Here is a 12,565-nt window from a genome sequence, read left to right as displayed (position 1 = left end):
GAGCTGCTCCTTTCATTAACTCCTGCTTACCCTGACACTAACTGAAACAATCTGTTTCCTTCTTCCTCTCCAGGGCATTATGTTAGTCTATGATATCACCAATGAAAAGTCGTTTGAAAACATTCGGAACTGGGTCAGGAACATTGAAGAGGTGATTCCTCTCTTTCCTTCCTGGATATTAAAGCTGCAGTTTCTTCCTCTGGAAGCTATTGAAACTTAATTGCTTCAGAAGTGTTTAATTACTTCTAAGTTCGTGGGTTGAAGGGTGCATGGAAAATAAATTGAATGAAAATCTCTCAATACTTTCTGGGGCACAATGTGCTGGCTGAGAGCCAGCTCTGGGGGCTGCACCCCTCTGCTCCCAGGGGGACCTGGAGGGTGACATTCCTGCCACAAGAAGTGACCTGAGAGCTGTGGTTGTGCAGGACATGTGCCAGGCTGAGGGGCTGGGGGAGTCAATCTGCAGAAGATGCTCAGCACCAGCATCTCTGCGTTCAACACTTGCAGCCTCATCATTTGGACTATATTTATCTACAAAACCCCACACTAAAATCCACTCTGTGGTCTGTTTCTGTCTCAGCACGCCTCTCCAGATGTTGAAAAAATGATCCTGGGGAACAAATGTGATGCAAATGACAAAAGACAAGTTTCCAGAGAGCAAGGGCAGAAGGTAAGTGCCGTGGCTTTAGTGTATTTCAGCTTGGACTTGTCAGAGTTTAAAGGTTGTGTTCGTCACTGCCTGTCTGCTTCTGTGGGGGGTGGTTCTGAGCAGAGCTGTTGGACATTTCCCCAGCTCCAGCTGCAGGACATTTCCCTGCTCCCATAAAAAAAAGAGGAGTCTATGCTGAGAATTGTTGATGATCTGGTCAAGGCGTGTTCAGTGCAAAACAACGAGCTGGATTTTCTCTTAGAAAAAGGCTGAAAAAGCTTGTGGGGCTCAACAGTGAGAGGAGGAGACAAGGTGGGCAGGACTGTGTCCTGTTCAGATGCTGCTCATTTGAGGCAGAGGAGGTTTCTGTGTGCTGCAAATGTTACAAGAGTGGCAGGGTGCCTGTGCAAGAAAAACAATGGAAAAGCCAAAGAAGCAGGTTGAAGGGTGTGCAGAAGCAGAGTTGAAGGTTGAAGCAGAGCAGAAGTGAGGCCGGGCAGAGCATGTCCTGGCAGGGGGAGGTCTGGGTCTGATTTCTGCCCCTGTGCTGCTGGCGAGTCCCCGGGTCGCTGTGGGTGACCCCAGGAGGGTGGGTCCCACGTGGCTCATTGTCCTTGGGGCTGTTCCTGCAATTGGCCACTGACATGAAGCTGCTTTTCCTCAGCTCGCCGCCAGTTTTGGAATTAAATTTATGGAGACCAGTGCAAAAGCCAACATCAACATCGAGAACGTGAGTACTGCCCTCCCCAGGCTGGCTCTGCCCTGGGCACAGCAGCCAGAGCCTCACCCACCCCTGCTGGCTGCAGGACTGGCTGTGGGGTGCTGCAGATGGGTGTTTATCTGTTATTTCAATCTGATTTGTTTATTTGCTGATTTATTTCAATGGAGCTTTGTGCTTAGTGTGGCTCACGGGTGTTGCAGTGAACTGCCCCAGAGCAGCACGCTGGAAAATGTGGCCTGTGTGTGAGCTCTGTGCTGTGGTTGGTGAAATCTCTTCCCAGTGGTGCCCAGGGACAGGACAAGGGGCAACGGGCACCAACTGGAACCCAGGAGGTTCCAGCTCAACAGGAGGAGAAAATCCTCTGCTGTGAGGGTGGAGCCTGGAGCAGCTGCCCAGAGAGACTGTGGAGTCTCCTGCTCTGGAGAGATCCCAAACCCTCCTGGCTGTGACCCTGGGCACCCTGCTGTGGGTGAGCTGCTGGAGCAGGGGGTTGGAGGAGATGATTTCCAGAGGTCCCTTCCAGCCCCAGCCATCCTGGGATTCTGTGGATGGGTGACATTCTCCCCCTCTGTGCACCCTGGCTGTGCCCTACCATGGTCTGTGCTGCTGTGCTTTTGGGCTCAGACAGGAGGTAGTGGGGTTAAGAAAAGAGCATTAAAACCTGAAGGGGGGGAAAAAAGTGAAAACTTGACATTCTTTGGGAGCTCTGTATATGTAGGAACTCAGGAAAGTGGCTTATTGCTAAACAAAAACAATGGAATCTATTTTATTTACCATGTAACACTTCATTTTCTACTCATCGCAGGCATTTTTCACTCTTGCAAGAGATATCAAAGCAAAAATGGACAAGAAGTTGGTGAGTTGCCTTTACTTGGTTCACCCTGTTAAATAGCAGAAAAAAACCCCATCCAAGAGCCAAGCAGCATGTCCTGTATCACAGCACAGAAAATACTCTGTGGTCTCTCTTGTGGGGGGTGCATTTAAGGTTAGAGAAACTTTGTTTTAGTTTTGTCAAGCTGTGCTCTGACCTTGGCCTATAAACAGTTGTCTCTGCATTTCAGGAACAAGCTGCCATGGTTGAGGCTTTCTAAACAAAATGATCTTTTAGTTTTACTGCACGTAGAGCAGTTTCATGGTAGTTCTTGCTTTTCCAGTCTGAAAACCAGGATCACATAAATCAGGCACGTCAGAGGCCTGCTTCATCCTGGAAAGTCATCTTCCAGCTAGTTTAAAATGGGTAAAGAATGAATGGTTTTTTTGTAACTTCTGAGAAGTGCTTGGGTGAGCTGCTGTACAGCCAACAGGCATCTGTTGAGGTCACTTTGTCCCTTTGAAAATGAAGCTAATGAAGATTCCTTCCACTTCTACCAAGCCTCCCACCTCCCTGCCACCAGACGTGTGCCGAGCTGCCAGGTTTGGGTCTTGCCAACAATTCCTGTTCCAGCAAGAGCCAGACATGTCCTGTAGTCTCAGACTTTTTTTGAAACCTCAGCTGTCTTTGAGTTTCTAGAAGTAGCAGAGGCACAGTGTGTGTTAGTCACAGAAGCAGTTCTCTGACTTCTTTTAGTGGCTGAATTAAGTCCCAGAGCAGAGAGCAGCGACTCCTGTTGTCTCTGGGTACAGCAGGCTCCAGTCCACAGCACACCCAGGTGAAGTGTGGATGCGAGAAGCTGTGAAGCACAAATAAATAACTTCATATTCTTTGCCTCTTCAGGAAGGCAATAGCCCACAAGGCAGCAACCAGGGAGTCAAAATCACACCAGACCAGCAAAAGAAAAGCAGCTTTTTCCGATGTGTTCTTCTGTGAGGGACACGGCCTTAATCTGAGTGTGTGCTCAGCCCAGCTGGACTGTGCCTGTGCTGGCTGAGCTTCCCTCTCTGCGGACTTGGCGTTTCCAACGTACCTTGTCACTTTGTGACCAGCTGGAAAAGAGACTCTTTATTTTAGTAATTGTCTGACTCTTCAATTTTGGAGAAGAAACACGTTTATTTTTGTCAGGTTGCCACTGGACGTGCGTGTGGTCTGGCAGAGGGAGTGCAGAGCAGGTGTGACCTGTGAGAAAGCATCTTTGCTGACAGGCTTCAATCTTTTTTGTTCATTTCTGTAACGGATCCAAATCAGAAAGATTGAGTTATGATCAAAATAAGGAACTGAGATGCCAACAATAAAGTCCAGGGGTGTGTGCATGGAACGTGCACATCCACATCTGCAGGGGAGTATGGAACATCAGAACAATGCACTTAGGTGAGCAGCACAGGCTTGGAGCCTTTCAGAAGGTAGGAGGAAGCTTCTGCATCTCCACCTCTTTCTACTACAGAGAAAATCCTTTATCTGCCTGTTATTTGTTCAGTTGTGTTATTCCAGACAATCTACACGTACAACTGAAGTTAAAAATCCTCCTCAAAGGAATATATTTTTAAAAAACCAAAGTGTGCTGTGAGTACAATGGATCCTTTCCAGCAGGAGTTCCTTTACCCACGCCAGGCTTGGCCCTGCTGGGCTCAGTGCATTGGGCAGGAGCTGGGGAGTCCCAGGGTGATGATCTGTGTCTGGCCTGGGGGAACAGGCCCTGGCTCAGTCAGGACACCAAAACCTGTCCCCTTACAAGGAGCAGCTTCTGCAGCTGAGAAGGACTCCAGCTCTGTCACTGGGTAGTAGCTAGTTTTCAATTGTGACAAGAAAATGCATTGCACTGCTTCCAGTGGTGTGTTCTCATGCACACTTGCTCACATATGCAAATAAATGTTGCACATACAAACACTTTCTTGCAAACAAACCTTTTTGAAAGTGAGGTTTGCCTTGCTGCTGGCTGTCCATCATTTCAGGTTCCAGGCAGCAACAGACCTGCTCAGAGCCTGCACCTCTGCCAAGGGTGTGCAGCCCTCAGTGAAATACTCTGTATTTATTCCTAGAAACCCAGTCTCTTACATTCCCATGTGTAAAGCCTCAGGGCTGAGCTCGGCTCCTGGGAGCTCCTCTCCTGCCAGGGCTGTGAGCCTGACAGGAGGAGCCAGTCAGAGCCAGCAGCTCCCAGCCTGCTGCTGGGCGATGGGCCTGAGGGTGTCTTGTGGCTGTGTCCTGTGACTCACTGGAATTGTCACCCTGCTTTGTTTACATTGACAACTGCACTTAAGGCTAAAATTAAAGCTGATTTTAAAGTGAATGCATTTACTCACCGCTTTGGTTTTCTTCAAGGTTGTGGTGTTGTGTTCTGCCCTCAGAGCAGCACCCCTGAGTGTTATGCTAGCTAAAGCTCTGTCAGGTTCCTAGGTAAGCTTTATAAATCTGGAGTGTGCCATTGGGCTGAACAGGAGTATTGCCTGTGTTTCTAAAATGGAAAAAGGAAGGTTTTTTTCTGCTTCATAAAAATGCATTTCAGATGCTACCCACCTTTTTTTTTGATTTTTTGTAATAGCTAGATGACAGTGAGCTCTGTTCATGATTAAAATCATACCTAAACCTTTCCTCTAACCAGAACCCGATGGTTTTTTCGCTTTGTTTCTTTTTCTTGTGGCTTTTTAGCACGAGGAGTTGGTGAACGTGCACCATAGTGGATCCCTCACAGGTGTATTTGTAGGATAAAACCATGTTAAGCTGCTGAAGAACCAGCTAGTCAGAATGTGCTTCAAAATGTAGTAACAGAGCTATAGATGGGGCAAGCAAAGCTGCTGTCGGGAGAGAAGGAGCTTTTGAAGAAAGACTTTGTGTCTGCTTCAAGAAGTTAGAGGCAGAATTGGGGAGGTGGTGAAGGCACAGTCTGAATGTTGTTTTCCTACAGAAGACTGATCTGCTTAAGGATTTGTTTCTGGCTTGATAGTCAGTGTGGATTGTCTCACATCCATCCTTCTAAGGGAACATGGCCAGATGTTGCAGCCAGGCTTGTTCTTCAGAGTGACTGGGAAAAGAAGTGGTTGGTCTCAGCTGCCAGCCTGGGCTGTGCCCTGGGACACTGGCTGCTGCCTGGTGGCAGTGTCTAAATCAAGAACTCATCTCCAGATGAGACTAAAACTATTAATTTACAAGTGGATAAAAAAGGATGGAGTTGTGGCTTTCCCTCCCCATTTTCTAAGTCTTAAGCTTCTCTTTTGCATTCAAAGCTGATTCTTTGTACCTTTAATACCCTTTGTTTAACCTTTGGCTGGTTGTTGCACAGGTTCATGTGTCTAATTTATAGCCTGATTTCCTTTTATGAAACGATTGGTTTTACTCAATGAACAACGACATTATTGCCCAATCTCAGGAAGTTTCATGCAGTTACTGTGACTACAGTCAGCACTGTACTTCTAGGGTGTTTTCTAGATGGAAATTAAATCAGTGTAAGCAATGTGAAACCTAAAATGCAACTGTAAGACAGGACAAGGTTCAAGACACTGCAGTGGCTTGGCTACATGTCACTAAACACAGACATCAGCTCTTGGAGAAGTACAAGATGTGGTTGATATTTCCATCACATCATGAAATTATTGTTTCTTGGAGTGTGTTATGGACAACACAGTGATTAGAAGAGGTACTGTGTAAATACATACAGCCCTGTATTTATAGCTAAGATTTCTTTAAGGAGGAAGAAAGCTGGAATCAGATACAAAATTTGTAAAGCTGAGGAACTGTCAGTAGATTGACAAACTAACTGTGTGCTCACTACACGTTCTCTGTGTCTAAATGCCACTAAAATGTCAGGTAATTGATCAACACTTGGTTTGTAGAAGAACAAACCCATTTTTGAGCACGTTCTCAAATTCCCTTACTTTAATGAGGATCATAGAATTCTGTGGTTGACCTTGTTTTCGAGGCTGGTTGGAATATTTTGGATAGTCCTCACCCTTTTGGGTGCAGAGCTGCCAGCAGAGGGTGGAACTGATGTTTTGCCATCCTCACCCTGGCCTTGTCTCTGTCCTGTGCTGACGGGCACGTCGAATGTTCTTGACATCAGAGCCTTATGCCAGCATCAGACTTTCAGCCTCAGGTTTATAAATCCTATGGATTATTGCAAATCTCTTTACTGCTGCTGAGAATTATTCGGTCTCCTCTCACGTGAGCTGCTGATCATCTCACTGACACTTGCTAAGGGGGTGGTGGTGACTTTGGCCCATGGTTGTGCTCAAAATCCACCCTGATTCCCTGTTCTCTGGGGCTCCAACTGCACGGAGCTCACGGAGAGGAGAGGGACAAAGAGCTGCCCAGAGGCTGGTCTCCAGGTGTACCAGAGGTCCCCAGGGGCTGGGAGAGAATGACAACTGACCTCTGTCCTCACTGCTGGGCTGGAGATCTGCTTGATGGGCCAGTGGTGAGGAGCAGTCTGGGTGTCCCAGGCTGCCCTGTTCCATGGGAGCTGTGTCTGCAGGGGAGGGGAGCTCAGCAGGCTGGGCTCTTGCCTTTCTGCAGGAACCACCTGCTGGACGTTCAGCACGAGTTGGGACTTAGGGCTTTGCTTTGAAGGGAACTTAATGCATCCCAATATTTTTTAAAATAACTGTAAATTGTGTTTTTAGAATGACCACTTTTGGCTGCCACCCTTCCCACGTTACAACTGCTTTCTTAAACACTTCTCGTTGATTTTCATGTTTGTATTCCAAACAAAACTGGTGTTTATTACAGGATATATGTTTTTACTCTTGTACAGGACCCTGAGCACTGCATAAATAAACTTCTTATGAAAAGAGAATTTTCCAGACTTAGTCTGTCAGTCCTGTTGATGATCCATGCATTTCTCATGTGGAAAATAGGGTATTTCTAAAACTGGAAAAGGGGGACAGGAACCTGGGGTGGGCTCCTTTGCCCTTCAAAGTGTGGTGACTTTGCAGGAAATTCTGAAACCAAGAACTCTTCCCTATATTCTGCTCAGAACCTGTAATGGGTTCTGTGACATGCTGGGAGGACAGCAGACTGATTCACTGGACTGCTTGCTAAGACTGTTCAAGCTGATCACAACTGGGATGAACCACAATGTTTTTGAAACTTTTCAAGGTTTTATTTACTGGTTAAGGCATTTTCTTGGGGATGTTTTTGAATGCTGTAATTTAATACAAGTTCCTTTACTACCTGGTGGTTTGTCAACTTTCAGGAAACATTTCCAATCTGTCTAGGTCTGATTTGCTCTGGCTGGGGTGGAGATAGACACGTGGTTAAATTACAGGGAAATCATAATGAATTGTTCCTTTTAACGAGGTAAACGAGACAGAGTTCTCTGGCTGGTTCAGTTACCAGAAGTCTTCCCCAGCACTCCTCTCATCCTGCGGCACTCTCAGGTGAAGGGGTTGGAGGTTCCAGAAGCACTTTCCATCTACATGTTTCACTAGACTCAGATGCGAATGTGAAACGTGCTATGAAAAAAAAAAGGAAGTCATAATCACTTGTCTTTCACTTCTCTGTTCAAAGGGATTCACTACAAACGATCCCAGGACTGTGCAGTAAATTGGAAACTATTTTGCAAAGCACTTGCAAAGAATAGGTACATGAAATAACTGCAAGATTTGTGTGCTGTTTTGTGTAAGGGGATTCAGAAGCTACAATTAAGACTGTTACACATGGAGTGAGCTAATCTCATACACTTATCAGTGGAACCAAGGTGCCAGTAGTAACTTTCTAAGTGACAAGGACTTTTTGTCATGTAAAAAGTACATTGGAGGTTCCAAGAGCAAGTCAAGAACCCTCCACACTCTCTCAAGCATCTGTTTTCCTAGTCTTTGCAGCGGGCAGCTCTCCTAGAAGCTGTCAGGGAAGAGGGGTGACCTGTAGCAGCTGGAGAGATGTCAACCACACACTTCAGAGACAGCTGACAGAAAAAACGAAGAGCGATTTTGTGTTAGAAATGCAAAGCAAATATTACCTGAGGAAATCTGGAGCTCGTAGGATCATGTGCTGAAAGTCTTCCAGGGACAGCTTGCCGTCGTTGTCCGCATCGGCCTCGTAAAGCACCTTCTCACACACCAGGCTCACCTCCTCTGGGGTGAGTTCATGCCGGGTTAATTTGTTCACAGTTTTCTCTAGATCTGATTTGCATATGTAATCGTCATTGTTAAAGTCTGCCCAAGGAAACACAGGGAATTAAAGATGACAAAAGTCAGCCTTGCACGTGGGTGACTGCCAAGACCTAATAGGAAGGGTTTGGTTCCCAGGCTGGGATGTGTTCGTGTAAGTAGGGCTTTCAAATCAGAAACGAAGTGACCTGTGGTTACTTGTCTTAAATAACAAAAATCCTGGAATAATTTCTCCTTATCATACATAAAGGTAACATTTGTAAGTAGTTTAAGGGCTAAATGTAGCCTGGCCGTAATGGAATCATTCTAGCAAGTCAGTGCTGCTGAACTGAAAGCAAGAAATCATATGAAGTTCAAGAGAAGGGGCTGTTTGGTTTTGGTGGGGGTTCACTTTTTTTTAACATTTTGCTGACTCATGTATAGTTTAAATCGTAAAAAAAGATTTTGGTTTATATATTGTTTGGCTTTAGCTGAGCATAAAGTAACTGAAAATGATACTGGAACAAAAAAAATCTTTACATTTTGTCCTTGGAGAAAAAAAGCTGGAAGTGTGCTTCCCTCCCTTCCCCACCCCCTCCCCAAACCACCCCCCAGATTTACGGGCAGCCAAATCCCTTGGGCTGCACTTTTCCAAGCCCAGAAGGATTTCTGAATGTTTATCAGCTCTTGGAAACTGCAGAGAATTTCAGGTTGTAAATTTTGTAGTAAATCCTAACCCCAAATAAATAAGAGACAAAATGATAACAGAGAGCAGAAGTTTCTAGGGAAAAGAACAGACATTGAAGTGCAATGAAAAGAAAGGCTGTATTGAAAACAGACCAAACTAAAAGTCATTATGGTGACAAAATGGGTATTTTGCATCCCTACATGAAGCTGCAGCTTTTCCCCAAAGTTTACTTTTTATGCGGGTCTCACTCACCATAAATTTTAAAAGCATAATAAGCTTTCAAGTCTCTGGGAGCCATTTCACTCAGCACTGAAAACATATCCAAAAAATCATCTAAAGTCATATTGCCATCTCCATCCTCTGAGAAAACCTCTGCTATGCGCTGGCGGAAGGGGTTGTCCTGGGGAACAGAAGAGGGGAGCAAGGGAAGGTCACCCTCAGAGCAGCTAAAACACAATTGGAAAGAGACTATTTCTGCTGTAACCCCTTTTTGGCAAACACTCCCCTTGCTGCTGCGTTCTGCTCTAGCGTTGCAGCAGGGCTAGACACAGCTGCAGCCCTTTCAAACCCTGGTGCAACCACAGGGTGTTTTCAGGAACTCACTAGAAGCTTCCAGAAAGACTTTAGAATTTCAACGGCCAAAATTTATTGGTACGTCAGCCTCCCAGCAATTAGTACTGGATGAATTATTCAAGAAGGGGAGGTGAAACTGCCACGTGTCACTCGATTCTAGCCGTGGTCCTTGCTGTGTACCTTCAGCTCGGGCATGCTGCCAATGAGCTGGTAGGGAAGTGTCACCTCTGGTTTAGCTGTGTAGTCCAGGGGGACGAGCTGGGGGGCGAGATCCCGGTACCTGTAGAACAGCCTGAAACAGAAAGAGGTGCTGGGTTTAGGGAGCTGCCCCATCAAACTGCAGAGAACAAAGGATTTGTCTTTTTCCACATCATCCTTCACGTTTTTCAGCCTTTTATCGAGGGATCCAAGTCACTCAATAATGTTTGGTGTTGTCTGTAGGGGCTGGTGGGAAAGGCAGCTGTAAAAGGAACCCCCCCGATGTAACTGGTGGAAAACACAAACCCCTCCTGCTTCTAAGCAGTTTGGTGAAAATGTTTACACAGGTCAGCAGCCAAACCATTAGATGCTATCTGAAAACTGAATTTTGCAAGGCTTCAGATTGAATTCTGCATTGCCAGCGACTGTATTCAGGCACAGAGTGTCATTCTGGTGGATGTGTTTATGATAACAAGGCACAAGACCTTCAACCTGAACCTCTGCTTAATCAGTTTCCAAACCCACAACAACTTGTGGCAAGGCCAAAGGGATCCCTTTTCCAAGTCCGTGATGAATGTGACCAAAAATAATGGGCTTCAACTGGAGCATGAAAGATTCAGTTTCAATGTCAGAATAAAACCCTGCATGCCTAAAGCCATGGGCAAGAAGAGAGATCAGGGACCCAGCAAGTTTTTTATCCACCACAAGTATCTCCCTGTTTTTCTGTAGAACTCAGGTTGAGGAGACAGAAAATGTGCATATTAATGTGAGTGTATTCACTATTTTTCCTGCATGCTGTTATTGGCTTCAGTCCTTGTGCTGGAGCAAGGATCCCATTCCCAGCTGCTATCAACAAAACAATGGGATAGAATATTAAAAGGGATCCTTATCAATAATAAATGTCTTATTCATGACACAGTTATGGTTCTGGTCTCCAGTCCGTGGAAAGGAGACAGATTTAGATTTCAGTTTTTACAGGACCATTCCTATTTTATCCTGTGCAGAATCCATGCTGGGGACATGTACAGAGAAAGGGACGTGCTCTGTACAAAATTGTCACCTTTTAGTTCTGCCCTTCAGCTAAATTAGCAAAAAAAAAATGTGTGATGACATCTCAAGAGATGCAGAAACTGAACCCTTTCTGTTTGTGTGCCTGCTGGTTAGGAAAGGCAAATACAACTTCAATATTAGGTACGTTGCTGCCTGGGTGAGGATTTTTTACAAGAGGAGAACAAGTTGAGGTTTTCAATGAAGGCTCTCAGCCCCTCTCCATGACAGCATCCTGAATCTGGCTTTAGCAGATACTTTTGGCCACAGATTAAATGGAGTGTTCAATTAAGGGTTTGGGGAAAACGTACCTTAGAGTATCAGGAAAATTATTTACAGGAAAGCATGAAAAAAAAGTAAATAAGTTTTGACACAATCATCAAGGTTTTAACAAACAAGGCAAAGCATCCCAAAGAATAATAGTGGATGTTGAAGCATTTGTCATAAAACAAGGTGAGTGGAACATGGCAGTAAAATATAACCCATTACACTTATTTCTGATAGTGAGACTGGTCCCTTAATGCAAATTTCAGAATTCTGGCTCAGTTTAGGCTAGGTAACATAAGGTTTGTATATAAAAAAGCAACATAAATAATCAGATTGTCCAAAGGTATTGCTTTAAATTTGTGTCAATCCATTTAAAACTATCTTTTAAGATATCCTCTATGTAACCTGTCTTTCTAGCAATCTCTGTCCTTTCCTCACAAAATACACACAGGAGACTCACCTGAGAATTTCCTTCCTTGTAAAGAATGTGCAGTCCTATGAAATAAGAAAAGATACAACATTTAATGACAATTTCTAGCCTGCACTGGCCCAAACTTTTCCAGTACAGTGACTTAAATGGAGTTTTATTGTAATATATGTGGCCAAGCATTAAAGCTCTATCATTCTGGCATGTAATTAGGAGTACTTTATAACCCTTCTTCTTGATGTAAGAACCACGTTACGTTACTAAAGCCTTTGCTGTAATTTAGTACTGCTACTTACTAATTTTAAAAGAGATTGTTTTAAAAAAAGTCCTCTCTGTTATTCAATGATCTGTCCAAACAACCACTTAGTTTGTTTTATACCTGGTAGGCATCCAGTTGCTCTGGAGTGAAAACAGTTTGCTTGTTGCCCATTTCTGGCTCCGAACGCTGCCTCTTGTCCCATCATTCTTTCCTCAAAGGCACCTTTAGAGGAGGTCTGGATATTCAGTTATTAAAAGCAGCAACAATGAGGTTCAGGTATAGCAGAGGATCAAGTAACCAGCTTCCCCATCACACAGGCTGCGAAGTATCATAATAGGAGCATTTCATCAAATCTTTAGTCTGGCTACTCGAGGCTCTTCTCCAGCATCACTCACCTGTCTCCTGTGTGCACAACAAAGACTCATGTTACAGTATTTAGCCAAACGACTAATAGCTTCTTGCTTCTGTCTTTGAAGCAGCAGGTGGACTTCATGGATCGTATTTTTTCACTCCTACAGATATGGTAAGTGGACTGAAAAGTGTTAATAGGGGCTTTCTTCTTTAAGAATTAGCACCAAATGCTAGAAATTTGTAACAGTGGGAGTAACCCCTTGTGCTTTCCTTTTAACTAATGCTAATGGTGGTTTGTACTGGAGGTAGCATCTATAAATCTAGTCTGCTTATTCCCTTTATTCTGCATTTTCATAGAATGGTTTGAGTTGGAAGGGACCTTAAAGCTCACAGAATCCATCCCCCCTGCACTGAGCAGGGACTTCTGC

At 44.8% G+C, this 12,565-nt stretch overlaps 2 protein-coding genes across 3 annotated transcripts; one reads left to right on the top strand and one right to left on the bottom strand.

Moving 5' to 3' along the window:
- The first annotated feature begins 78 nt into the window (after positions 1-78).
- On the top strand, positions 79-3,547 carry LOC103774915 (ras-related protein Rab-8A). The gene is made up of 5 exons (XM_008942351.1): positions 79-151; positions 581-670; positions 1,314-1,379; positions 2,176-2,226; positions 3,085-3,547. The coding sequence occupies exons 1-5, from the start codon at positions 80-82 to the stop codon at positions 3,175-3,177; spliced, it is 372 nt and encodes a 123-aa protein (XP_008940599.1). The 5' UTR covers position 79; the 3' UTR covers positions 3,178-3,547.
- Positions 3,548-7,631: 4,084 nt separating this feature from the next.
- Positions 7,632-11,957, bottom strand: CIB3 (calcium and integrin binding family member 3). 2 transcript variants are annotated; one of them, XM_008942349.1, is made up of 6 exons: positions 11,907-11,957; positions 11,561-11,595; positions 9,769-9,880; positions 9,268-9,415; positions 8,198-8,393; positions 7,632-7,691 (listed from the first exon to the last, which is right to left on the bottom strand). In XM_008942349.1, exons 1-6 carry the CDS (start codon positions 11,955-11,957, stop codon positions 7,670-7,672), a joined length of 564 nt encoding a protein of 187 aa, XP_008940597.1. In that variant the 3' UTR covers positions 7,632-7,669. The 2 variants fall into 2 exon arrangements, with proteins under 2 accessions (XP_008940597.1, XP_008940598.1); XM_008942350.1 differs by lacking the exons at positions 9,769-9,880; positions 11,561-11,595 and having other exon boundaries at positions 7,670-7,691.
- Between the last annotated feature and the right edge of the window lie 608 nt (positions 11,958-12,565).

The sequence above is a fragment of the Merops nubicus genome, unplaced genomic scaffold (genome assembly GCF_000691845.1).
Source record: "Merops nubicus isolate BGI_N331 unplaced genomic scaffold, ASM69184v1 scaffold27156, whole genome shotgun sequence".
Taxonomy (NCBI): Eukaryota; Metazoa; Chordata; class Aves; order Coraciiformes; family Meropidae; genus Merops; species Merops nubicus.
Note: the sequence above shows the minus strand (reverse complement) of the source record. Positions and strands in the feature narration are given on the sequence as shown.